At 47.4% G+C, this 26,417-nt stretch overlaps 1 protein-coding gene across 3 annotated transcripts; it reads left to right on the forward strand.

Moving 5' to 3' along the window:
* The first annotated feature begins 7,283 nt into the window (after positions 1–7,283).
* Positions 7,284–19,153, forward strand: MCFD2 (multiple coagulation factor deficiency 2, ER cargo receptor complex subunit). Of its 3 annotated transcripts, none has more exons than XM_047782135.1 (4): positions 7,284–7,385; positions 14,113–14,264; positions 15,301–15,460; positions 17,415–19,153. In XM_047782135.1, exons 2-4 carry the CDS (start codon positions 14,125–14,127, stop codon positions 17,541–17,543), a joined length of 429 nt encoding a protein of 142 aa, XP_047638091.1. In that variant the 5' UTR covers positions 7,284–7,385; positions 14,113–14,124; the 3' UTR covers positions 17,544–19,153. The 3 variants fall into 3 exon arrangements, with proteins under 3 accessions (XP_047638091.1, XP_047638092.1, XP_047638093.1); XM_047782136.1 differs by lacking the exon at positions 7,284–7,385 and adding an exon at positions 7,435–7,719 and having other exon boundaries at positions 17,415–17,721; XM_047782137.1 differs by lacking the exon at positions 7,284–7,385 and adding an exon at positions 13,811–13,891 and having other exon boundaries at positions 17,415–17,721.
* Positions 19,154–26,417: the final 7,264 nt, after the last annotated feature.

The raw sequence follows: 26,417 nt of genomic DNA on the forward strand, positions 1-26,417 counted from the left end.
AGTCCATCCCCACCCTCAACCCTGGTGTGGTCACAAACAGCAGATAGCAAGAGGGGGAAGATTTGGTGACTGAGAAAGAGGAACTTAGTTCTTTATTAGACAGCATTTTGGTTTTATTTATTTATTTTTTTCCTAGCCACATCCATGTATAATTTAGGCACTTTTTTTTTTTTGTATTTTTTGTATTTTAGGGCTGCGCCTTCAGCATATAGAAGTTCCCTGGCTGAGGAGTGAATCAGAACTCTAGCTGCCCATCTACACCACAGCCACAGGAACACAGGATCCTTAACCCACTGAGCGAGGCCGGGGATACTAGTCAGGTTCATTACCACTGAGCCACAGCGGGAACTCCCCACAAAACAATTTTTAATTAAAATTCAAGAAATGTACATTAACCATTATACACAAGCAAATAATTTTGCAGCCTGTACTATTCTAATTAGACATTCTCCAGTTTCAGTTGAGCCTTCAACTCAGTCTTCTGCTTCCTCTAGGCAGCTTACTTTCCTAGTTATGCAATGATGATTTCAAACTTTGACTCACTCAGCCTACCTGCCCTTCCCCCAATCATGACACTCGCAGAAAATAGCCATGCCTCCCAAATTTCAGGTTAATACTCATCTGGGCTTTGTATCCATTCTCTCTTGCCTCCTCAATAACCGTGTTCTTTTAATTTGGTCCACTCTGCTCTTTTCCATCATCTATGCTGGCTCCTTCCCCAAAGGATCTAAGCATACACAAGGTCTGCCATCTTTTTTTTTTTTTTTTTTGGCTTTTTAGGGCCACACCCACAGCATATGGAAGTTCTCAGGCTAAGGGTCAAACTGGAGCTGCCTACACCACAGCCGCAGAAACGCCAAATCTGATCTGTGTCTGTGACCCACAGCTCATGGCACCACCGGATCCTTCACCCACTGAGCGAGGCCAGGGATCGAACTCTCTTGGATACTAGTTGGGTTTGTTTTTGCTGAGCCACAGTGGGAACTCCCAAGATCTTCAATCTTAAAGACAACCCTTCTCGATTCTGTGTTCCCTTCCATATACTTTCCCTCACAGCCAATGCTTGAAAGGCTTGCCTGTACTTGCTGTACCCAGTCTTACCTACCACCCATTGTACTTTGGCTGCTGCCCAGCACGCCACATAAACTGTTCTCCGAGCCCCCAGTGGCCTCACATTGATGAGTCCAATTCACATTTGGGTCCACATCTTGCTCCATCTGTGTATCACTTAGGAATGCTTTGGACTGCAAGTAACTCTTATCGACTGAAAAAAAAATGCACAACCTGAAAGTTAAGAATTATATTTTATTTGGCAGACTTTCTGAGGACTTCAAGCCCAGGAGACAGCCTCTCAAATAACTCTAAGGGACTACTCTGAAGAGGTAAGGGAGAAGTTCCCGTCATGGCTCAGTGGCTAACGAATCCGACTAGGAACCATGAGGTTGCGGGTTTGATCTCTGGCCTCGCTCAGGGGTTTAAGGATCCACCGTTGCCATGAGCTGTGGTGTAGGTTGCAGAGGTGGCTCGGATCCTGCGTTGCTGTGGTTGTGGCATAGGCCGGTGGCTATAGCTCCAGTTAGACCCCTAGCCTGGGAACCTCCATATGCCGAGGGAGCAGCCCAAGAAATGGCAAAAAAAAAAAAAAAAAAAGAGGTAAGGGAGGAGCTAGGACATATGAGAGTTTTGTAACAACACCACCAAAAAAAACCAGGTAGTTGGACACAACCACTTGGAAAAACTTTTGGCACCCTCTAATAAAGCCGAACATCTGCATTCCCTTCAAGCCAGGAGTTTTACTCCTAAGTAAATGCCTGGCAGAGATATGAACAGATGTGCAAGAAAAGACATGTTCTACAATGTTCGAAGCAGCATAGTTTCTAACAGCCCCAAATTGGAAACCACCCAGATGTCCACTGATGATGGAAGGAAAGAGGGACTAGCACGCGGAAATGAGGATTAAGGCTCTAAATCTGCGCATTAGGAATGACTCTCAAAACCGTGATGAGTAAGAGAAGTCACAGACAAATGAGAATGTACTGTGCGATTCCCTTTATAGAAAATACAAAAACAGGTAAAACTGCTCTGTGACATGAGGAGTCAGGATAGCAGTTACCTTGACGGGGGAGGATGGTGCTTGGAAGGGAGCTCAAAGGGGCCTCCTAGGCCGTAGCTAATACTCTGTTTCTTCATCAGGGGGCTGGTTCCAAGGGAGTATTCCATTTTGGAAAATGTATGGATCTGTATGCTTTTCTTTTTTCTTTTTCTTTTTTTTCTTTTCTTTCTTTCTTTTTCTTTTTTTTGTCTTTTTGCCTTTTCTAGGGCCACTTCCCGTGGCATATGGAGGTTCCCAGGCTAGGGGTCCAATCGGAGCTGTAGCCACCAGCCTACACCAGAGCCACAGCAACATGGGATCCTTAACCCACTGAGCAAGGCCAGGGATCGAACCCACAACCTCATGATTCCTAGTGGGATTTGTTAACCATTGCACCACAATGGGAACTCCATGGATCTGTATGATCTTCTAATATACACTTTTGTGTATATGTTGTGAAATAATAAGACAAAATATATATATTTGGTATATATATATTTTTACTAAAATAAATAGAGCTACTAAAATGCTTACAATTTCATAAGTGATAAGAGCCCTAGGAGCATCTTTAGCTCTAATATTGGGCCTTGGATCCTGGCTCCTGACAGTTTTTCTTTTTTCTTTCTTTCTTCCTTTCTTTTTATTTTTTTGGCTGCACCCATAGCATGTGGATGTTCCCAGGGCTAGGGATCAAGCCCGTGCCACGGCCGTGTCCACAGCCGCAGCAGTGACAGTGCCTCATCCTGTGAAGATCTCTGGCTAGGAAACCAGGGAACTCCCTGATAGTTTTTAAATCTCTTAGCATGTCTGAGGTGATAGGAATGTCCTTTGTTCTGCAGTGACCCTTGGTGGGCTGTACCCACTAACCTCCAAGAAGGGGAGATGGACTGGAGATGGAGTTATGATTGATGGTGCCTCCATAAAAATCCCAGTAGTGCAGGGTTTGGAAAGCTTCTGGGTTAGTGAACACATCCATGTGTCTGCTGGGTGGGGCACCCCAGCTCCAAAGGGACCAGGGCTCTTATGCTTGGGGCAACCTTAGACCTATGTATTTGCTCATCTGCACCCTTTATGATATCCTATATTATATAATAAACTGGTAAATTTAAGTGTTTTCCTGAGTGCTGTGAGCTGTTCTGGCAAATGATCAAATCCCAGGAAGGCATCATGGAAACCTCCATTTTGAAGCCAAGTCAGATGGAAGCCATGGGGGTCTACTATGGTGCTTGGCATCTAAAATGAGGGGCAGTCTTTTTTTTTTTTTTTTTTTGCCTTTTAGGGCTGCATGCGCAGCATATGGAGGTTCCCAGGCTAGGGGTCAAATCAGAGCTGCAGCTGCCAGCCTATACCACAGCCACAGCAACACAGGATCTGAGCCGCATCTGTGACCTACACCACAGCTCCAGGCTTGAGATTTTAGGGACACATGATTCCCTCAAGCATTTGTTAGACTTCCGGTCAATTCCCTTTTTTTTTTTTTTTTTTGCTTTGTAGGGCTGCACCTAAAAAGGGCCCCATATGAAAATTCCCAGGCTAGAGGCTGAATCAGAGCTGCAGCTGCTGGCCTATACCACAGCTATAGCAAGGCCAGATTCAAATAGAGTCTGAACCTATGCCACAGCTCACAGCAATGCCAGATCCTTAACTTACTGATCGAGGCCAGGGATCAAACCCACATCCTCATGGGTACGAGTCAGGTTCTTAACCTGCTGAGCCACAATGGTAACTCCTGCAATCAAATAATTTATCTAGGGAGTCTTTAAATGATTTTCTGATGAAAGATTAAAAAATTTCCCCAAGTAATTAATATATTTACTTAGTTTTTTTTTTTTTTTAAATTAAAGCAGCACTGGAGTTGCCTTCCTGGCTCAATGGGTTAAGGATCTGGCATTGCCATGAGCTGTGGTGCAGGTCACAGATGGGACTGGGATCCTGAGTTGCTGTGGCTGTGGCGTAGGCTGGCAGCTACAGCTCTGGTTCAACCCCTAGCCTGGAAACTTCCATATACTTCGGGTGCCACCCTGAGGGGGAAAAAAAAAAATTAAAGCAGTACAAAAAGGTATAAATTGAGGTTATTCCCACCTCTATTCTCTTCTAATAGTTTTCTCCTTGAAGAACAAGAAGGGAGTTCCCATTGTGGCGCAGTGGAAACGAATCTGACTAGGAACCGTGAGGTTGTGGGTTCGATCCCTGGCCTTGGTCAGTGGGTTAAGGATCCGGCATTGCCATGAGCTGTGGTGTAGGCTGCAGACGTGGCTCAGATCCCGCGTTGCTATGGCTCTGGCGTAGGCCGGTGGCTACAGCTCCGATTAGACCCCTAGCCTGGGAACTTCCATATGCTGCGGGAGCGGCCCTAGAAATGGCAAAAAGACCAAAAAAAAAAAAAAAAGAATAAGGAAAACCAAATATTAGACTATTTGAGTCTTCTAGGGGGTGATCTTTGCGTGCACCATTGCAGCGGAGGCAATTCAAACACAGCAGGCAGACATGGCACCTCTAGCCCATCCTCACTACCTCAGACCTCCACCTTATCTCCTGATAAAGCTCCCTCTTCACTGTCTCCATTGGTGTTGGCTTCGGCGTGGGTATTCAAAGGAAATTGTTTATTTCAATCCAGAAAGACTCCAAATTGTGGGACTCAGCCAATTTAGGTCATAAGCTGCAGGTAAGATGTTGCTCTCTTACCAAGGTCTTATTTTCTTTAATCTCTGCTTTCAAATCAGTTATCTCTAATCTGGATTCGCCACTGTCTTGAAGGACCTTGCTGAAAGCTACTTCAAAAAAAACCATCCAGCACTCACTAATATTCTATATTGTTTCTGAGCTTCCTCGGGCCATACAACTTTGGTGGGCATGTGGGTTTTCCCCAAGGTCCAGCAAGTGACAGCAGCTCAACATTTTCACTTTTGCTTAACAAGTTGGTCACCAACTTTCCCATTTAGAATAGAGCCTTAACCAGTGGCTACCTTGCCCTTCAGTTAACCAATTCCACATTTTAGTGTCTGGTTTTATGTCTTACTTATGGGACCAAATTATTTTCCTGTTAGGAATCTGTTCAGCTACAAGTTATAAAACATGCAACCTAGAGAGGGCTTACACAAACGTATTGTCTCATGGACTAGAATGGGGCAAGAATGGAGACGGGGAGGTCAGTTGGGAAGGTCTCACCTAGTCTAGGTAGTAGATGATTATTTCTTGATGTCAATGATATCTCAATAAAGTTTTTTTGGGGGGGAACCACTAGAATTTGGCTTGAAAAAAGTGAATGGCGGTGACATTTACTAAAATGGGCAAAACAGGGTGGTACATGTTTGGAGGTGAAAATTAATATATCGGGGGGCCAAGTTAAATGTAAGATGCTAGTTAGACACTTATGTGGAGATATCACTGAGCTTGTTGAAAGAAGAGACCATGTCTTGTTTGTATTTGAATTAGTAAGAGTTTCTTCAGGGACTTTGGGATCCTGGAATTTTTCTCTAGGGTAGGGTTGACAGATTTCAAACTCAGTTGAAGGTGGGAAAAGGAATGAGTCATGATCAGTAGCAGTTATACCAATCAACTTGCAGGGCCCTGATCTCCTAAAGCAAACTGCAGGGAGTGTTCTGGGATCATCTACTTAATCACTTTCTTTCTCTGTCTCTCCCTTTCTGGATCCAGGCTCACATGAAAATGACTATGTAGGAGTTCCCGTCATGGCTCAGCGGTTAATGAACCTGACTTGCACCCATGAGGACATGGGTTCGATCCCAGTGGGATAAGGACCAGGCATGAGGTGTGGTATAGGTCGAAGATGTGGCTCGTATCTGGCATTGCTGTGGTGTAGGCCAGTGGCTTCAGCTCCCATTGGACCCCTAGCCTGGGGAACTCCATATCCCTCAGGTGCGGCCCTAAAAAGACTGAAAAAAAGAAAAAAAAAAAAAAGATTATGTATCTTTATGGGCACAAATGGGAGAAGGAATTTTAAAAATGACAGTCCTACATTCACTTACCCATCTGATCAATAGCTATTCACTGAACAGTCTTGTATAGGAGAAAAGGTATAAGGGCAGAATCATATGGGGCTTATCTGTTTGTTTCCTTTGTTAGTGGGTCAGTTTTTTGGGAGTGCTTTTTCCTGTCTTGAATGATGGCTGATTTCACAAACTGCACAGGTAAAGTGGTATTTGAACTGGGCTGCCCATAAAGTCTTGGTGGAACTCATATACGAGTGAATGTGTATTATAGACAATGCAGCTTGCAGAATGGAGCAATCAGAGGCTGCACGTAGGCCAGTCTTGGAAACGAGGGATCCAAGGCCAGCTCCAGTGTTTTTGGCTGTTTCATCATGAGAAGAATTAAAATTCCTTACTGTTGACTAAAATAAAAATGTACAACATAGAAGTTGTGAGTTAAAAGTTTTATTAAGGGAACTTACTGGGGACTATATTGGAGGAGACAGCTTCTCGGCTCTGAGGATCTGCTCTCAAGAGGTAAGGAACAAGCCAGGATACATATATATGAACTCTTTTGAGGGGAAAGACTTCTAGTCAAGCATCAAAAGATTGCTGCTAATCACAAAGAACAGACATCTCAAATTAATGCTTTTAGTGCCATTCTATGAAAGAGAAGATGCAAGAATATGGGGTCAGTTGAGAATTTTCCTTAGAGATACAGCTTAACTGAAAGCCAGTATATCTATAGTACAGAATGGTTCCTGTTTTTCTCCATTCTGAATTCCCCTCAGGGCACACGGTGGGTGGGCAAGTACAGTGGCTCATGGCTTGATCCTCGGCGAACTGGAATGGCAGGCAACATTTTTTCTTTATACTATTATACTTCCCAACTTGCAGTCAGAGGAATGCAGGAAACTGTAAATGTGGAGGTGGAGCCGAAAGCCAGTTTTGGCGCCCACCCCGTCGCATTAGCCATCATTTCTCTCGGACTACGCCTCTGGGAGGCTTCCTGCATTGCCTAGCAACCTGTCAGGACTCTGGGGGTTCAGGTAGACCAACGCAGGTCCCCACCATCCTCATCCTCTGGAGGGTGGGCAAAAGAAATGCCTCCGCTTGACCTTTACCGGGCCACAGTCCGTTACACGTGGAATCACCCCAGCGGCCCGCACTACACCAGCGGAGCAGGGGTGGGGCTTCAAGGCGCCAATGGGCGGGCAGAAGGGGCGCGCGTGCGTACAGCGGACTGGGAGTGGGGCGGGGCCAGGGCCAGGGCAAAGAGTTCTGAGGACCAGGGCTGGCGAGGCTCACGCCGGGGTGCTTCGCTTTTGCGGAAAGCTGTTTGGCAGTTGGTGGCAGAGAGGGTGAGTGAACCACGGAACAGTCGCGATCTGGCTGCGGCCTGTGAGGCCTGTGACCCGACCTTGGAGGAGGAGATCCGTGGGGCGGCCCTCAGGGGTCCTCAGCAAGGCGCGATCCCGGTGTCCCTTCAAGGATCCCGGGGTTTCGGGCTCAGGTTGGGAGACAGGAGCGGCCTGGCTGCGGGTCTCGGACCCGAGCCGCTTCGAGAAGATAGCTGACTAGGAGAAGAGCCTCTTCCCGGGCAGAAGCCGCAGGGGCGATAAGCCTAATGGGCCCGACCAATCTGCCGTGGACCTGCGCGCGCGGGCCTGAGTCTTTGCTCTCCGTCTGCCCCTGGTACTCCGTCTCCCTCCGGGGGAGAAAAATAAACAGGTCCTGTTGGGCTGGCGAGCTTGGCCACGTTGTGCCAGGGGAGTGGGGGAGGCGGGGGAACTTTGTATTCCCCTCTTGTATTTTTTGTCTGGGTATGGCACCGCCATCCACCTGATTGCACAAGCCGGAAACCTGGGCGTCCTTCTCATCCGCTGCACCCTTTACCCATCCACATCGAATCCATCGCAAATCTCTGGATACACCCACTTCGTCACACCCAGTCCCTCTGCTCTAGCTGGTTCAGGCCACCATCATCTCTCCCCCGGACTTCCTCGGTAGCTTCCTGACTAGCTCCCTGTATCTCCTTTTTACTCTGTAGTTTGTTATGTACTGGAAAGCCAGAGTGATGGTTTTAAAACACAAAAAAGTCACCAGACCTCCTCACTCTTCCCTTACTGCCTTTCTGTGGATTCCCATTGCTCTTTCAAGCTCTTGGACAGGGCTTATGAGACCCCTCATGACCTTTCCTCTTTTTGCTTTAGTCTGTCTCATCTATCTCCACTATACTGTGTTTTCAACCACATTGAACCCTTCCTTTTTGGTTCTCACATTGGACATTCTTTTGGGCTTAGGCTAGAAGGCTAAGACTTGTTATGTCGTTCCCTCTGCCAGAGGTGTTGTCCTTTAATTGAAGAAATCCTCTTTCATGTATTAATCCAGGTGAGGATTGGGGCTTCTGTGGTATCCTACAGCTGACTTATTTACTGGTCTCTCTTTTCCCACCAGGCTGAAATCTGTGGGACAGGAGCCAGTCTGGGTCACAGTCCTATCCTCAGAACCTGTCAGCATCAGGCTTCTAGTAAAGCGTGTTAATTAAATGTATAAGTGGAGTTCCTGTCATGGCTCAGTGGTTAATGAATCCGACTGGGAACCATGAGGTTGCGGGTTCAGTCCCTGGCCTCGCTCAGTGGGTTAAGGATCTGGCGCTGCCATGAGCTGTGGTGTAGGGTCGCATGGGAACCTCCATATGCTTTGGGAGTGGCCCTAGAAAAGGCAAAAAGCACCCCCCCCCAAAAAAAAGATTAAATGTGTAAGTGAAGCATGGCAGCTCCCTGGCTCTCCAAATGAACAAGTAGATCAAGTTATTGAATGTCTGCTTTTTCAGAACCAGTTGTCAGCCCCCAACCCATGTAGATGTTTCTTTGTCTAGGACCTTGGTTCCTTTCTTGCCTTCAGTCTAGGACCATGGCTGTTTTAAATGGGCAACTGTCAGTCAGAGTTTTTCTTTGGCATTGACTCTGAGCACACGATGTCTGGATGTTGGTGAGTGTGGCTGCTGTGGGTTCGAAGTTTTTCCTGAGGGCCCCAGCATGAGGGAATAGTTGCTAACAGCTGCTGTGGTTTTCATGGGAGGAAGGCTGGCTCCAAACTCTTCCGTGTGGCCTAACAATACAATGAGAAGGAAGGGTGGGCCAAGCCGAGCCCCTGGTGGGAGGTCTCCAAAGCAAAGTTGCTTTTCTAGCTTGGGTCAGCTCTTCTGTGATAGGGAACAGCATGGCTCCATGCCAGGACCCACTGCCCCAATTCTGATGAAGGCGTGCTATGCCAGGTCAGCTCAGCACTTTGTGATAAATTCAGTTGGGTAAAGGAGAGGCAGAGAAAATAGCTTCTCAGCCCTCGCAGAGGGAGGAAAAGAGAAAAACAAAAGGAGAATACAATGTGACCGTATGTCAAGGCCAAGTGAGTGCAAGAGACTGCAGACTGAGGTCATTGGAGGTCACCGTTAGTCTTGGCTGGGAGAACCCCGAGAGGACATTTGAATTGGGCCTGGAAGGAAGAGGGAGGACAGACAGATGGAAGCAGTGGGAACAAAGGCTCTAGGACTGGGAAAGATGGCTGGAGCAGTGAGGGAAGCCCTGTCACTGTCAAGGCACTGTGGGAGCCTGCCACCATCCAAGGTCCAAGCTTCCTCCCAGGCCTGGCGCTTCTCCTCATGAAGGATGTTTCAAAGCGGGGTTGTGTTCCAAAGTCTGTCCTTTCAGAAATCTGTCCTCCTTTGGATGTGTCTCCAGCCTAGCTCTTCCAATTTCTCATGGGCCACTGAGCCCAGGAACTCCTGGGGCTCATCTGCCAAGCTCTTTGCTTATGGCCTTGAGCTGAGTTGGAGTGTGGCTGATGCAACTTGTTCTTTGGGCGGAAAGGAGTTGCTGATATTTCCTTTTCTGTGTGAACAGTTTAACTTATTAGGTGGCAGTCAGATTTCTTGTCCTCACTGTAGCACTTGTACAAGGGAGTTTCTCTTCTGTGCTCATAGATTTGGCTTTTGTTGTTTTCTTTTTTTTTCTTTTTTTGTCTTTTTAGGGCCTCACCTGAGGCATACAGTGGTTCCCAGGCTAGGAGTCGAATCAGAGCTGTAGCTGCCAGCCTACACCATGGCCGCAGCAACACGGAATCCAAGCTGCATCTTCGACTTAACATCACAGTTCACAGCAACGCCGGATCCTTAACCCACTGAGCGAGGCCAGGGATCAAACCCTCATGGATGCTAGTCGGGTTCATGAAGGGAACTCCTTGTTGTTTTCTAATGCTTAGAAACCTGCAACAGCTAACCAAAGTGGGCTAAGTCCAAAATGGATGGTTCCTGCCCTTTATCCTGCCTTCCTTGAAGAGGGGACCATTTGGACCCAAAGTCACTGTATTCCCAATCACTTGATTGCCTTTTGGTATTGTTTGAATAGAAAATCTCTCCCCACACCCCATCTGATATACTAAGCATCCAGCCAAGTAGTTCTAGGAAATAGTGCCATGGGTCCCATGATCACTCAGCTCTACTGTCTGATAGATGTATCCAAAAACAAGTTTTATCTTGAGTTACCTTAACATCAAAACCTGGCCGCATATCTGTGAAGCTGGTAATCCCCTGCCCCCAGCCCCCAAGGACCACAGCACACAGGCTGAGAACCACCAGCCTCTGTGCAGGCACTGTGCCCAGTGCGGAGAATGTGGATCCAGTCCCCGCCCTCACTGAGCCCGGTCCAGCAGGGGCACTGAGGGGTTATCAGGCATGTTCAAGGTCTCGTGCACAGCTGTTGTCAGCCTTTCCACTTAGGAGCAAGCACTTAGGAGCAAGTGGAAAGAATGTCTAAGTTAGGCGTTCCCGTCGTGGCACAGTGGTTAACGAATCCGGCTAGGAACCATGAGGTTGCGGGTTCAATCCCTGGCCTTGCTCAGTGGGTTAAGGATCCGGCGTTGCCGTGAGCTGTGGTGTAGGTTGCAGACATGGCTCGGATCCCACGTTGCTGTGGCTCTGGTGTAGGCCAGTGGCTACAGCTCTGATTAGCCCCCTAGCCTGGGAACCTCCATATGCTGTGGGAGCAGCCCTAGAAAAAGGCAAAAAAAAAGACAAAAAAAAAAGAATGCCTAAATTAGACTTGGAATTGAAGAAGGCTTGCTGAAGAGAGAGCTCCAAGGCCGATGAATCAGAATTCTACAGTATGTGGTCAGAACATGTTGTTCTGCTCTGGTTGGGGCAGTCTCTGCAGAGAGTAACTTGAGACCTTTTCTCTACCAGGTACAGTGTCAGTGGCCTCATCATTGTCTGGACACTTTTTTTTTTTTTTTCTTGTTACAGTCTCACCTGTGGCACATCAAAGTTCCCCAGCTAGGGGTCGAATCAGACCTATAGCTGCCAGTCTACACCACAGCCACAGCCACACAGATCCAAGCTGCATCTATGACTTACACCACGACGCACAGCAACACCGGATCCTTAACCCACTGAGTGAGGCCAGGGATCAAACCCACATCCTCATGGATGCTGTGTCAGGTTCTTCACTCGCTGAGCCACAACAGGAACTCCCCAGGGTCTGGACACTTTTATTTGGTCAAGGTGGGACCTAGTTACCGGCTGTTCCAGACTGACTTTTTATAGATGAGAATTAACTGGAACCCCCCTTTTTATTTTATCCGTAGAGTATTGGAACAAAAATTGTGAGATGAATTGCATTAAAAACATATTTGTAAAGAAAAAATATGCGTATAGTAGAAATTTTAGAAGCAATAAAAGGAGAAGGAAAATCAAAATTACTCCTAATCTCATAATTGAGAAAATAATCTTTTTTTTTTTTTTTGTCTTTTTGCCATTTCTTGGGCCACTCCCGTGGCATATGGAGGTTCCCAGGCTAGGGGTCTAATCAGATCTGTAGCCGCCGGCCTACACCAGAGCCACAGCAACGCGGGATCTGAGCCACATCTGCAACCTATACCACAGCTCACGGCAACGCCGGATCCTTAACCCACTGAGCAAGGCCAGGGAATCGAACCTGCAACCTCATGGTTCCTAGTCGGATTCATTAACCACTGAGCCACGACAGGAACTCCAGAAAATAATCTTTATTCATAGTTTTTAGTCATTGTTCTGTGTGTGAGAAATATACATACATTGTTTTGTTTTGATTTTTACAAAAATGAATTATTTACAGACTTTTGTGGCCTGCTCTTTTTTTTTTTTTTTTTAATAGCTTTTTAGGGCCACACCTGCAGCATATGGAAGTTCCCAGGCTAGGGGTCGAATAGGAGCTACAGCTGCCTGCCTACACTACAGCCACAGCAATGCCAGATCCGAGCCACGTCTGCAACCTGCACCACGGCTCATGGCAATGCCGGATTCCCGACCCCTGAGTGATGCCAAGGATTGAACCTGCATCCTCTTGGATACTAGACAGATTCGTTTTCTCTGAGCCACAACGGGAACTCCCTGCAGCCTGCTCTTTTTTGCTTGGTATATGTTGAACATCTTTTTCTGTTTTGAAGCGTGACAGATCGCACTGTGATGTCCCTATTCAGCTGAATGACATCCCAGTGACCATCACCTCCTTTGGGAGGATACTGCTGATACCCACCAAAGTGGGCTTGGGAAATTTTCCTGAACATTGTGGGGATGGCCTTCTTGCGGGGTCCTACCCTATGGAGCCTTTTGGGGTGGGCGGCTGGGGTTATAACACTCCCACTGCCCAGCCCCAGGTACAGAGTGGAGATGGTGGCAGCTTCGGAGCTGAGCTCTTCGTGGTGTGTGGGAGGGTCTGACCAGTACCTCATGTTGTCTCTTTGCTGCTCCAAGTTTTGTGGTTGCACTTGGCCCCTTAGAATTCGCGGGCCCCTGTTATCCAGGGAGATGAATGTGTGAGTCGGGTGTTTTCTTTGTGTGGCCTGGAGGTCTCCTGGCTGTTCTTTCTTTTCCTTGATGAGTCTGGTCTGTGAGCCCCTGGAAGGACCAGGACTTGTCTAACAGCGGTTAGTTAGTGAAGGTCTGCCTGCGGCTTGGTGGAGATGCGGAGGGGAACGAAGCGCTTCTGTCCTCGGGGAGACTGCTGTGCAGCTGACTGTCCTGTGGTGTGGACTGCAGTTCCAAGTCTCGCCAGATCCCAGCGGTACTTGATGGAACCGAATTCCTCTGGAGGTTTCCTCTCCAGTGCTCTTTCACGGTGGTTCCGTTAATTGCTTCCATCGCAGCCCCAGGTGTGGACGAGGCAGGGAGGGGTTAATGCCCTCTTTTCGGCCTCCACTGCCGTCCTCACTGCCACAGGCCTCCATCTGGCCCACCTCGCCGCTCCTTCAGCCGCTCTCTCTGGCCTCACTCCATTAAATACCTTCCTCACTGTGCTGTGAAATGCACTATTCTGAAACCCAGCTATGATCTCATCCTGAGTTCATGAATCCTCAGTGGCTCCCACTTACCCTCAGGAACCTTCAGCCTCCTTGCTTAGTGCACAAAGCCACCCCCAGCATGGCCTGGCCGCTTGGCAGCCTGTTGTCCTGTCGTGTCTACTTCATACCTGCTAAGCAGCAGCCCAACTGAGCCACGTGGAATTTCTTTCCCACGTGTCGGTACCTGCCCTGTCACTTGCACCTGCCCTCAGTCCTACAGAGCCTGCACGCCTGCTCTGCGCCCCTGGGTCCTGGCCCTGCTGAAGCATCATCGGGTCTGTTAACCTTCTCGGGTTTTCCCTCCCTCACCTAAAGGGTGTTGCATCCTCTGAACTCTCAGAGGGTTTGATCTTGAGTACACCTCACTCTCTGCCTTTATTAGTGCTCTCAGTAGGATGTATTTCTCTCTCACCAGACTGTAAGCTACCTGTGAGCAGGAATACTCTTCAAGTCCTTGGAAGGTCTCACGGACTTGCTCAGCATTCTCAAGGTGCTTCAAGAGATGCCATGGATCCGCCCACCCATTTGAGTGATGGGGCCCCAGACTGCCCAAGGTCATCCTGCAGTCTGGTGGCAGAGCTGGCCTGGGCCTCATCCTCCTCTTCCCAACCTTGCTCCTTCACCAGGGTTCCCAGGAGCGCACTGGGTCGGCTTGAAAGGACCTCAGCTCTGGTGTTACTGCCTTCATCTTCTATGTTCCCTGCCTCCCAGGTACTGGTGACCATGAGATCTCTGTGGCTGCTCTTCCTGTGGGGCCTGCTCTGGACCTTTTGTGCCCCAGGGGCCAGGGCCAAGGAGCCCGGGGCCAGCTTCTCGCATCCCGGCAGCATGGGCCTGGATAAGAACACAGTGCACGACCAAGAGTACGTATTCAGCCAGGGCTGTGGTGCAGGGGCCTCCCTGTCTGCAGCTGCAGCCAGCTGTAAAGGCTCCCTCGCTCAGTCCACTTTCCTTCCACTATTTGTGCGACCCCTTGACATTTTCCACGGATGAGATTTATTCTTTATAAACCCCTGTGAGTCAGGTATTCTTTCTTCATCATCCTATCACAGATGGAGGGTTTTGAGGCCCCAAAGGAATACATGATTTGCCTGAATTGATTCTGTCTCACTATGGGCAGGCAGACAGACACACACATATACACACTTACAAACACCCAAACATACACACACATTGGTAGTGGCAGAGTCCAGGATAGAGCTACGGTTTCTTACTTCTGTCAGGACTTTTTAACTTTTTATTGGCACTTTCAAACATTGACTCATACCTTGCCACTTTTGCCCCAGGCCAGTTAGCCTCACACATTATATTCTGTTATTCTTAAATTGCTTTAAGAAAAAAAAAGAGGAGTTCCCGTCGTGGCGCAGTGGTTAACAAATCTGACTGGGAACCATGAGGTTGCGGGTTCGGTCCCTGCCCTTGCTCAGTGGGTTAAGGATCCAGCGTTGCTGTGAGCTGTGGTGTAGTTTGCAGATGCGGCTCGGATCTGGTGTTGCTGTGGCTGTGGTGTAGGCTGGTGGCTACAGCTCCGATTAGACCCCCAGCCTGGGAACCTCCATATGTCGTGGGAGTGGCCCTAGAAAAGGCAAAAAGACCAAAAAAAAAAGGAAAGGAAAAAAAAAGGAAAGCTCCCCCAAATGTTATAATAGTATTCTAATAATATAAAGGAAAAAATACCCACAGTCTTGCCGGTATAACAGATGAACCGGTTGATCCCCTGCCCCGCTTCTTTCATGGCTTTGCCTATGTCTGTCATCCTTGAATGTGGTCTGCCACTGTTTCTGTTTATTTTTCTGGGATGGCAGAATTTTAAGATCTTGCGCTTTTCAGAGCCCTTAAGATTTTGGTGCAATCCCGCTGTCACTGCCAAGTGATCTGAGTCTCACTATTGGTTTTTAGGCATATCATGGAGCATCTAGAAGGTGTCATCAACAAACCAGAGGCGGAGATGTCCCCACAAGAACTGCAGCTCCATTACTTCAAAATGCATGATTATGACGGCAATAATTTGCTCGATGGCCTGGAACTCTCCACAGCCATCACTCATGTCCATAAGGAGGTAGGTCAGGCAGTGGCTCACTGAGCAGCATCTCGGAAGGGCCTCTCTTTGGTAACTCAGCCCCTGATGGTGATGGCCTCTCCTGTCCTTGTACCACGCTATTGCTGCTTCTCCTTTGTCTGCTCACCCTCTCTTCTGCCTCCTTTCCTGTTCAGTGGTCCTTCTCACAAAGCATGACTGGCTGAGGCAGAAGCCCCCGGGCCTTGTATTTTTAGCAAGTGCCACGGGCATTTCTGCTGCACACCCGTGTCTCAGAACCAGCACCTAAAAGATACCACACTCCGGAGTTCCCGTTGTGGCTCAGTGGTTAACGAATCTGACTAGGAACCATGAGGTTGCGGGTTCAGTCCCTGGCCTTGCTCAGTGGGTTAAGGATCTGGCATTGCCATGAGCTGTGGTGTAGGTTGCAGATGTGGCTCGGATCCTGCGTTGTTGTGGCTGTGGTGTAGGCCGGCGGCTACAGCTCCGATTAGACCCTTAGCCTGGGAACCTCCGTATGCCATGGGAGTGACCCCAGAAAAGTAAAAAAGACAAAAAAAAAAGACCACACTCAAAACACAGGGGAGAAATGATAGCATTTGGGAAGAACGGCGAATCAGGGGACCAAGAGATGGAGGGACTTGGTGATAACGGAGGGTTTGGGTGATACTGTACAGGGCTCAGAGTTTCCAAAGCACTCTCTGGCGGGTTAGAGATCTCATTCAATCATTGCAGTGGCCTGGGAGCAGGAAGGGGCAGGCCTTGTTATTACCCCCAGTTGGAGAGGTGAGGAAACTGAAATTCAAATCTTAGTTCTCCAGGTCTGATGTCTCTCCCACTCCCACCCCTGTAATCTCTAGAGAGAAGGGGAGAGGCAGAGTTGGGGAGGGGCGTGGGCCTGCACTGGCTGCCTGCTGAGCTGGGCTGCGTTTGCTTCGGAAGCAGTGGGGAGCATGGGGAGCGCCTGTGGCTTGGCATAGGCGACAGGCATGAGCAGGGCCAGTGTCGCTGGGGAGGCGGACTGACAGGTGAGGAGAGACTGGGTATCAGGGAAAGGGGCTGGGGTCAGCAGCCCTGGCAGGCCAGGATGGCGGTGGTGACAGGAAAGCAAATGGGGGATGTGGGAGAGGGGGCTCAGGAAGAATGAGCCAAGGACATGAACAGCATTAGCTCAGCGCTAGGCACTGTGAGCCCTGCTGCACCTGCTTGGGGAGCAGAAGCGCCTTCACCTCAGCGATCATGGGGTCTGCTGGTCAGCAGTGCTTTCTTCCTCTTGTTCTGACCCCGAGATGTTGTCTAGTGTGGACTCTTTCCACTTTAGCAGAGCTGACCCTCGGGAGGGTTATGGCTATGAGCTTATCTTGAGGATGGGTTTGTGGGTCCTGCAATCTGTGAAGCTCAGAATTCTGTGTAAGCCAGACCCAGCCTTCTACAACGAACAGCTCTGACTTTTGTAAAGAGAAAAGGAGGAAAAGTAATTTTTAAAACAAAAAGTGGAGTTCCTGTCATAGCGCAGTAGAAACGAATCTGACTAGGAACCATGAGCTTGCAGGTTCGATCCCTGGCCTTACTCAGTGGGTTAAGGATCCGGCGTTGCCATGACCTGTGGTGTAGGTCACAGATGCGGCTCAGATCCCACGTTGCTGTGGCTGTGGTGCAGGCTGGCAGCTGTAGCTCCGATTGGACCCCTAGCCTGGGAACCTCCATATGCCACAAGTGCAGCCTGAAAAAGCCAAAAAAAAAAAAAAAAAGATTAAACCAAAAGCAAGCCCCTACTTTGAGTGCATCGTCCTTTTAACTGGCAAATGTAATTTCTAAATCAGATTATTATGAGTTGACTCTGGATCTGATGTGTGATTTGTGGATTCCTAGAAGTACTCCATTCGAAGGAGTTTATGGACATTTTATTTTGAACCTTAACCAAGCACTTCCAATCAAAGATGCGGCTCATCATTATCTAATTTGTATCTTATAGGAAGGGAATGAGCAGGCACCAATGAGTGAGGATGAACTGATCAACCTAATAGATGGTGTCTTGAGAGATGATGACAAGAACAACGACGGATACATCGACTATGCCGAGTTCGCAAAATCACTGCAATAGGCGTAATGTGGCGATCTCCTAGTTTGATGCAAATGTGACCCGTTATAATGTGATCACACACTTTTGATAATGCAAGATAACTCCTTTCGAAAATGCTGCAGTAGCAGTATTTGTAAAAACCTGTAGCAGTTTGTTACACTGGTGTGAGAAAGAGAAATTAAAGAGCGGAGAAATGGGACACACTGTAGTCTCCAAGTGCTGTTAAATCTCTCACTGGACAAGGGCTTGATTATGAAGAATCCCTTTAAGAAAATTGGATGAGGGGAGCTGAGCACTCAGGAACGTGACTGAAGAATACTGCCAGGATCTTGGTTTTAATGCAGGCTGTCTGAAAACAGGACCAGGTCTGCTAACTGGACATACTTTTCAGTAACAAGGAAGGGACGGAATGAATGCCAAGTGTTTCCCCTAGTGGGTCATGTCTCTTCAGGGAAAGGTGGTGAGTGTTCTGTGAAGTGCCTCTGGCCTAGATGCTTCCTTGTTCTGGCCAAGGAAGTATTTATTAAGCTATTTCCAAGCCACAGCATCAGAAGAATGTCAAAGACTGGGTTCAGCCAGCCACCGAGTCTGAGATTCTGTATCTCCTGGCACTTCGGAAACAGTACACCACTGACCGACGTGAGTCACTTTTTTAGTTTTTCACTCTTTTATAGAACTACTGCCACATCCTGACACCTTCTTGTGTCTTCTTCAGCCTAGGAGAGACTTCAAATCTAAAAGCATTCTCTACTTCTAACCATTAGCAAATGTTTTAGCTTTTGAAGGATTTGTCTTTAACTCTTGTTTCTAGGGTTTTTGTTTTTGCAGTTTAGAAAGTCTTAGGAATGTAAGGACTTTATCCTTTCTCCTTGATACCGCAGGGATGCCCTACTAGCTGGTCCAGCTTAAGTGATAAGTGAAAAGATGCTTCACCAAGCACGGTGATTAACCTGATACAAGTTATATTTAGAAGGCATGTTGGGGAGTTCCCGTCGTGGCTGAGCAGAAACAAATCTGACTAGTATCTATGAGGATGCCGGGTCCATCCCTGACCTTGCTCAGTGGGGTAAGGATCCAGCATTGCCATGAGCTGTAGTGTAGGTCATAGACACGGCTTGGATCCTGCTTTGCTGTGGCTCTGGTGTAGGCCAGTGGCTGCAGCTCCGATTAGACCCCTAGCCTGGGAACCTCCAAATGCCGCAGGTGCGGCCCAAAAAGAAACAAAAACAAAGACAAGAAGGAATGTTTTTAAATTACCTCTTCTAGTCTAGATACATTAATTCTTTCAGAGGACAGATTAGCAGTGTGAATCTCAATAATTGCAAATGAAAAGCAGCAGTGAATTACAAATGTATTTATGGGATGTGATGGACATGTCTGTGATGGGAAACCTGAAATAATGGCTGAATGGGAAAAAAACGGCATACAGTTTGCTGTAAGATATATAGAGACTTATTTTCTGTATTAAAGTATTCTTATAAGAAAAATAAGTATTTGTAAAAATGGTTTCCTGTGTCAAGTATTTGTGCAATCAGAGCTGAATTGTAAACTATTCTTGTAATATCTAGTTATTTTGAAAGATTTATATAATGAATTCTGGATATATGACCAATAAAAGTGATGAAAGTTGATTTTGCCCACATAGGCTGCTTCTCCTACCCCTGCCTTGCCTTAATACAGATGTTTACATGTCCTTCTCCATTCCAGGTAGCTGGGACCCCTCATCCATGTGCTGGGACCTCCCTGGTGCCACCCTGTTCCTTTCTGCAGGGCTAGATTCCCAGGATTCACAGTCATCACTTTCCCCCTTTACGCATTTTTTTCCTCTGAATGAAATCACTTTTTGGACCTTCTTTCTCTAGCCAAGTTCAGATTATAATGGCATTCTCTAGCTTAGAAAAATAGAGTGTTTTCTCCTTGAGTGTGGTGACTGTTTTTTCTTTGCCAGAAAATTTAATTAGATAGTGTTATTGAAAGCATCTCAGGCCTAAGCAAAAAGCCGTCTCCCCCTGGCTTTTTGGAAAGGACATTTTGTTCTGCCAGTTGAAAAGCCAGGAAGGAAGTTACCCTTGCCCCTTCCCAACCCCCTATCCCCTCTTGGAGACCCTTGGATCTTGCACTGGCCTGACTTCATCCAGAACTGCTCATCTGGATGGATCTAGTGAGCAGCCTCAGGGTTGAAAGAACCTTGTATTGTTGGCAGCTGGGGAGGGAGTCAGTGAGGCAGCTGGGGAGAGGCAGGGTCTTACAAGGCAGAGTCACCTGGTTAAACAGCCCAGCTAGCCACCTCTTTCCTCCTCCTCAGCTGGCTGCTATTTGAAATTTTTCCATGCAGGACTTTGTGGTCTTCTTAGCCTGCCTTCCTCAGAGGAAATTTCCCTGTGGGCTGGGGATTGAATTGTTGCTTCCCCAGCTACTCGAGCTGCTGCAGTTGGGTTCTTAACCCACTGTACTGTGGTGGGAACTCCCAGAAATGGGCTTTTAAAATAAATGGCGGGGAGTTCCCGTTGTGGCTCAGTGGTTAACAAATCCGACTAGGAACCATGAAGTTGCCAGTTCGATCCCTGGCCTTGCTCAGTGGGTTAAGGATATGGCGTTGCCGTGAGCTGTGGTGTAGTTTGCAGACGTGGCTCGGATCCCGCGTTGCTGTGGTTCTGGCATAGGCTGGCGGTTACAGCTCCAATTAGACCCATAGCCTGGGAACCTCCATGTGCCGTGGGAGCGGCCCTAGAAAAGGCAAAAAGACAAAAAATAAAAATAATAATAAAAAAATAAAAATAAATGGCGGTTGCCAAAGAGGAGTGGGAGGGAGTGGGATGGACTGGGAGTTTGTGGTTAATAGATGCAAACTATTGCATTTGGAGTAGATAAGCAATGGGATACTGCTGTATAGCACAGGGAACTATATCTAATCACTTGTGACGGAACATAATGGAGGATAATATGTGAAAAAGAAAGTGTGTGTGTATATATATATATATATGTAAAACTGGGTCACTTTGCTATACAGCAGAAATTGACAGAACATTGTAAATCAACTATAATAACACAATATAAGAAATAAAATAAATGGCATCTACAAGATGTCAGAATAAAGGCATCTATAGCTCCATCTTAAGTAATCTGTCCCAAATCAAGAGTAAGAGCAAAACCCCAAATTTCCTCTTCAGTGAACTGGGTTCACCAGATGTGAGAGTGGTAAGCAGACTGAGTGGTCGGTGGGCTGACAAGGAAGGAATGGGGGTAGCACTGAGGTGAGGCAACTCCTTTGTCCCGTAGAATTCCACGAAGCCTCAGGGTTGAAGGAATCAGGTACCATGGGAGGTGGTCATGAAACAGGAAGCCAAAGGTAGGGGTTATTCCAACCCTGTGAGGGGAGGGATAGACCTGGCCAGGCCCAGTCTGTTGCATCCAGGCAACCCCCTGCCCCCGACCTCCTCCTCATAATACCGCAGGCTGACCCTGAAGGAGATGAGCCAGAGATGCTCTAGGCTGGGGATGCCAAGCAGAGAAGAGTGGGGATGAGGACTATGCCAAAAACGGAAGTGAAACCTACTCCTTCCTGTACATGATCACAGAGCTCCAGACGGCCAGGAGCCAGGCTTCATTCCCCATGAAGGAAGTTCAAAGTCCATTTTCTGGAGAAACTAAACTGCTCCTGGCGAGACCTTCAAACACTGACATTTAGGGGTTCCTTTTTTCTTTTTTCTTTTTCTTTTTTAGGGTTGCACTCATGGCACCTGGAAGTTCCCAGGGTAGGGGGTGAATCAGAGCTGCAGCTGCCTGCCTACACCACAGCCACAGAAACTTGGGATCCGAGCTGCATCTGCAACCTCCACCACAGCTCATGGCAACACCAGATCCCCGATCCACTGAGCAAGGCCAGGAATTGAACTTCCATCCTCATGGATACTAATTAGACTCATTTCTGCTGCATCCCAAGGGGAACTCCTGGGGGTTCCTAATGAACAGTCATGCTGGCCACCTGCTCCTCCGGCAGAGAAACACCAAATGGAGGCGTCCACACACTTACAGCTGCCAATCAGCTTGTTTATGTCACACTTAAATATTAATGGGTTACTCAAGATCATATATCAGTTTAGGGAAATTTTCAGTGTGAGGGAGACAGTGGCCAGAACAAACAGAAAAGGAACATTGAGGAAACTGAAATAATGCAGGGATGAGCAGACTAGAAAATTGTTCATCATTGCTCACTGGTAACGAATCTGACTAGTATGCATGAGGACTGGGTTCGATCCCTGGCCTTGCTCAGTGGGTTAAGGATCTGATGTTGCCATGAGCTGAGGTGTTGGTCACAGATATGGCTCAGATCTGGTATTGCTGTGGCTTTGATGTAGGCCGGCCGCTACAGCTCCAATTTGACCCCTAGCCTGGGAATTTTCATATGTGGCAGGTGCGGCCCTAAAAAGATGAATAAATAAATAAGTAATTCTAGTCAGTGACCTTCGATGTGACTTGATCACAACGTGTAATATGATTTGGATGCCATAAAAGAGGAAAAATTGGAAGAAGATCATCTAGAAATTAAAAACATGATAGTTCAGACACCCCCCCCCCCCCGCCCCGCCCCGTATGTTTTCCATTAAAAGGGTTAAAAGGTAAGGTCGAGGAAATCTCCCAGGAAGTAAAACAAAAGGAAATAAAGAGATGGGTGATAGCAAAGATAAAAAACCAAGACGATTTACTGGGGCGATTTAACATTCAATTAATAGTTCTTAAAAAGAGAAAACAGAAAACGTGACAGTGAGGAAGTAACCAAAAACCAACTCAAACTAGAATAAGGGGAAAAACTGCATAAGGGAGGTGGGAAACATGAGGATGTGCGGACCCCCCTACCGAGCTGCCTTCCAACGTGGCCAATCCCAGGCCTCCCAGGGCCACCAGCCCCTGCTCTTCTCCCATCTTCAGCTCCGCCCCCAGGAGCGTGCCCCGCCCCCGCTGAGCGTGCTCCACCCACGGGTCTCACTTGGCAGCTCCAAGATGGCAGCAGCCTCCGAGCATCCCCATCCTCCTGCTCTGCTTCAAGCTCAAAGCCCATCTCTGCCGCCCTGACCGTGACCTCAAAGGCTATACTGCTGGTGTGAAGAGCGTGAACCCTGGCATCAGACGACCTGTGAGTCTTGATTTTGCTACTTGGGGCATGTTACTTTAATGCCTCTGTGCCTCAGTTTCCCCATCTGACAGCAGGGATGTAATGTTTCACCTCATGAGCCTATTGCGGGGACTAATCGAGGTAAGATATTGTCAACATGTGCAAAACCCTAAGAATGGGAGTTCCTGTCGTGGCGCAGTGGCTAACTAATCCGACTAGGAACCATGAGGTTGCGGGTTTGATCCCTGCCCTTGCTCAGTGGGTTAGGGATCCAGCATTGCCGTGAGCTGTGGTGTAGGTCGCAGACGCAGCTCATATCCCGCTCTGCTGTGGCTCTAGCGTAGGCCAGCGGCTACAGCTTCGATTAGATCCCTAGCCTGGGAACCTCCATATGCCGCAGGAGCGGCCCTATTAAAGGCAAAAAGACAAAAACAAAACAGAACACCCTAAGAATGGAGTTCATACATACACTCGACCTGTTTCAGCTGTAGAACTATTGTTCTGAGCCCACCCCTGAACTCCACCAAGGTGGGGGCCATACCACCAGGCCGGTGGGCTCAGGCTTTGGTTATAGCTGCATTTCTGGGGAGGGCTGGAGTCCTACTAGCATAAAATGAGCGGCAGTGAGGAGGAAGCGTTTCTGTGAAGGAAATAAGGGTGCAGTAACTGGAGGAGGCAGGTGGGTGGCCCTGAGTGACATGTCTTAGGACAGTTGGCAGTGGAACAGTCCCTTCTTTCAACAGCCTGGCTTCACGGTCTGTTGAGACAGGTAAATATTCTATTTGAAGGCCCAGTTCCCTGCCAGTTGCTACTTGGGTCTTCATCATGAGCATGAGGGGAAGCTGTGCTCCATATTCTTTTTGTCAGCACATTATCTTCCAACTCCTGACAGCCTGGAGTCACTCACACTTACCTTCCAGGAGCAAAGGAGCATTTTTCAGACATGGTCCAGCCTGACACCATTTTATTTTATTTTATTTTATTTATTTATTTTTGTCTTTTTAGGGCTGCACCTGCGACATAAGGAAGTTCCCAGGCTAGGGGTCCATTTGGAGCTGTAGCTGCTGGTCTGTGTCCCAGCAAAGCGGAATCCCAGTTCTGTTTGCAACCTATACCACAGCTCACCAGCAACTCCTGATCCTTAACCCACTGAGCAAGGCCAGGGATCACACCTGCATCCTCATGGATGCTAGTCAGATTTGTTTCCACTGAGCCACGATGGGAACTCCCCAGCCTGACACCATTTTAGGAAAAAAAATCTTCAGAGAGTTCCCTCTCTGGCTCAGTGGATTAATGATTTGGTGTTGCCACCACTATGGCGTGGGTCACACCTGTGGCTCAGATTTGATCCCTGGCCCAGGAACTTCCATATGCAGCTGGAAAAGAAAAACAAACAAAAAAACCCTTTAGCTGTGCAAGGGCACACAGTAGGACCCTTTGCATCAATTCACACCTCTCAACATCTGGATCTACACTGGGGTTACTTCCTCCCATCCTAGGCATTCCCTGGGAACTGTGAGTGCAGGCTTTGCAGTCTGGAGACCTACCGAGCCCCTCAGAGGCTGCTTTCTGAATGAGAGGAAAGATGTGCCTGTGGAAAGGAAGTGACTGAATCCCACAGTCGGGAGGAGAGCATGGAAATGTCAAGGGCACACAGAGAGAGCAGAGAAATGGGAGAGCGGGCCCATAGAAAGGTCGGCAGCACTCTAGTCTATGGTTGGGATTCTAGAGGGACCAGGGAACTGAATTGAGGACCAAAGCAGGACTGGGAGAGTCCACAGGATGCTCCATGAGGATAAATCTTCAGCAGGGGAAGCTCAAGGGTGGGGAGTTTGGATGTCAAATGTAATTGATTTTCACAGTAATATGCTTTAAAATGTATTAATATGTCAGCTTCATTTTCCTACTTTGTGCTCGACTATGTGCACAACTGCAGTCTACTCTCTCCCTCTTGATGCTTTGTGAATAAAATGTGGGGATTTTATTGAAAGAACATAATGTATTTTCATTAAAAACAATGTGAAAACCCAGAATAGTAGAGAGGGAAAAAAAATGGTCTCATTCAATACAGCCACTCTATTATGGTGTATTTTTTCCCCCCTTTTTTTTTTTTTTTTTTTTTAATCTTTCTGTCTTTTTACAGCCGTATTTGTGGCATATGGAGGTTCCCAGGCCAGGGGTCTAACTGGAGCTACAGCTGCCGGCCACAGCCACAGCCACAACAACGCCAGAGCTGAGCCGCATCTGTAACCCACACCACAGCTCTTGGCAACACTGGATCCTTAAATTGATGAACGAGGCCAGGGATCAAAGCCAAGACTTCACGGTTCCTAGTCGGATTCATTTCTTCTGCACCATGATGGGAACTCCAGTTATGGTGTATTTCTTTTTAGTCTTGTTTTGCATAGTTTCAATAATGGTATTATACAATTTGTGTATGTTTTCATCAAAGATATTTTCATATCTTATGACATGGTCCATGTAAACTTCACTTTTTTTTTTTTTTTTGGCTGCACCTGCTGCATATGGAAGTTCCAGGGCCAGGGATCAAACCTGTGCCACAGAAGCAACCCTAGCTGCTGCAGTGACAACACCAGATCCTTAACCTGCTGTGCCACAAGGGAACTCCTAAACTTCATTTTTAATGGCTGCAGATTATTCTGTTGATTGGATAGACCATGATGAAGATTGATTTCCCTCTCGAGACTCTAGATAACAAGTGAGAATGTTCCACTTGTGGTGTTAAAAATTACACTGTGATGTCTTCGTGCTGAAAGCCTTTTCTTTCTTTGCTTTTATTTCTTGAGGAAATTGAGTAATTTTGAGCCTTTATAGGCATTGCTAAATTGCAATCCAGAAGAGCTGGGCTAATTAATACTCATCTCCATTGTATATGAAGAGCCTGTTTCTTTTAGCTAGACCCATGGTGTATCCCAACGAGTTTCCCTAAACATAGAGCAACCAGGCATCCATGCTTTTGCATTTTTGTTCAAAATAGCACAGTCTATACCAGTGCTGTTTGTCTATCTACCATTTGTTCATTGGTCGATTCACTCATTGATTATTTATTGTGTGTTTGCCACATAGCCCAGTTTCTGGATTTTAGTATCTCCTGGAGAAGAGAAAAACAAAAAAGTCTTTTTGTCATAGGCCAGGCTTCTCTTGAAGGTGCTGAGGGGGACTCAGAAATATTCTTGCACAGAATCTCCAATAAAAAACAAAAGCCAAATCACATTTCTACCTCAAGAGGGAATCCATTATGTCCAGAACCCAACCGAGAGTTCCTCTTGTGGCTTAGTGGTTAATGAATCTGACTAGCATCCATGAGGATGTAGGTTTGATCCCTGGCCTTGCTCAATGGGTTAAGGATCCAGTGTTACTGTGAGCTGTGGTGTAGGTTGTGGATGAGGCTTGGATCTGGCATTGCTGTGGCTGTGGTGTAGGCCAGCAACTATAGCTCCGATTTGACCCCTAGCCTGGGAGCCTCCATATGCCACGAGTGTGGCCCTAAAAAGCAAAAAAAAAAAAAAAAAAAAAAAAGGAAAAAGAAAAAAAGAACCCAACCAAATATCTAGCATTTCAGTGGGAAATCAGTAGCAGAAACCGTGAACATTATACTAGAACTTTTTGGATGTTAAAAAAATAGAGGACTTTCTGCTGGGAAGATGGAGTAGAAACATTTTTCTCTGTTTCTCCAACTAAGCACAACAAAACTCTGGGACATTATTTACAAAACAAGCAAAGGAAGACTCTGAAAGGTGGAGAGAAGAAGCTGGGCTGGC

The sequence above is a fragment of the Phacochoerus africanus genome, chromosome 5, assembly GCF_016906955.1.
Source record: "Phacochoerus africanus isolate WHEZ1 chromosome 5, ROS_Pafr_v1, whole genome shotgun sequence".
Taxonomy (NCBI): Eukaryota; Metazoa; Chordata; class Mammalia; order Artiodactyla; family Suidae; genus Phacochoerus; species Phacochoerus africanus.

Excerpts from the sequence above, each read along its gene's own strand:
- MCFD2 (XM_047782135.1), top strand. The coding sequence starts at position 14,125 with ATGAGATCTCTGTGGCTGCTCTTCCTGTGGGGCCTGCTCTGGACCTTT. Across the intron at positions 14,265-15,300 it reads AACACAGTGCACGACCAAGA|GCATATCATGGAGCATCTAG; the intron begins GTACGTATTCAG and ends ATTGGTTTTTAG. Across the intron at positions 15,461-17,414 it reads TCACTCATGTCCATAAGGAG|GAAGGGAATGAGCAGGCACC; the intron begins GTAGGTCAGGCA and ends TGTATCTTATAG.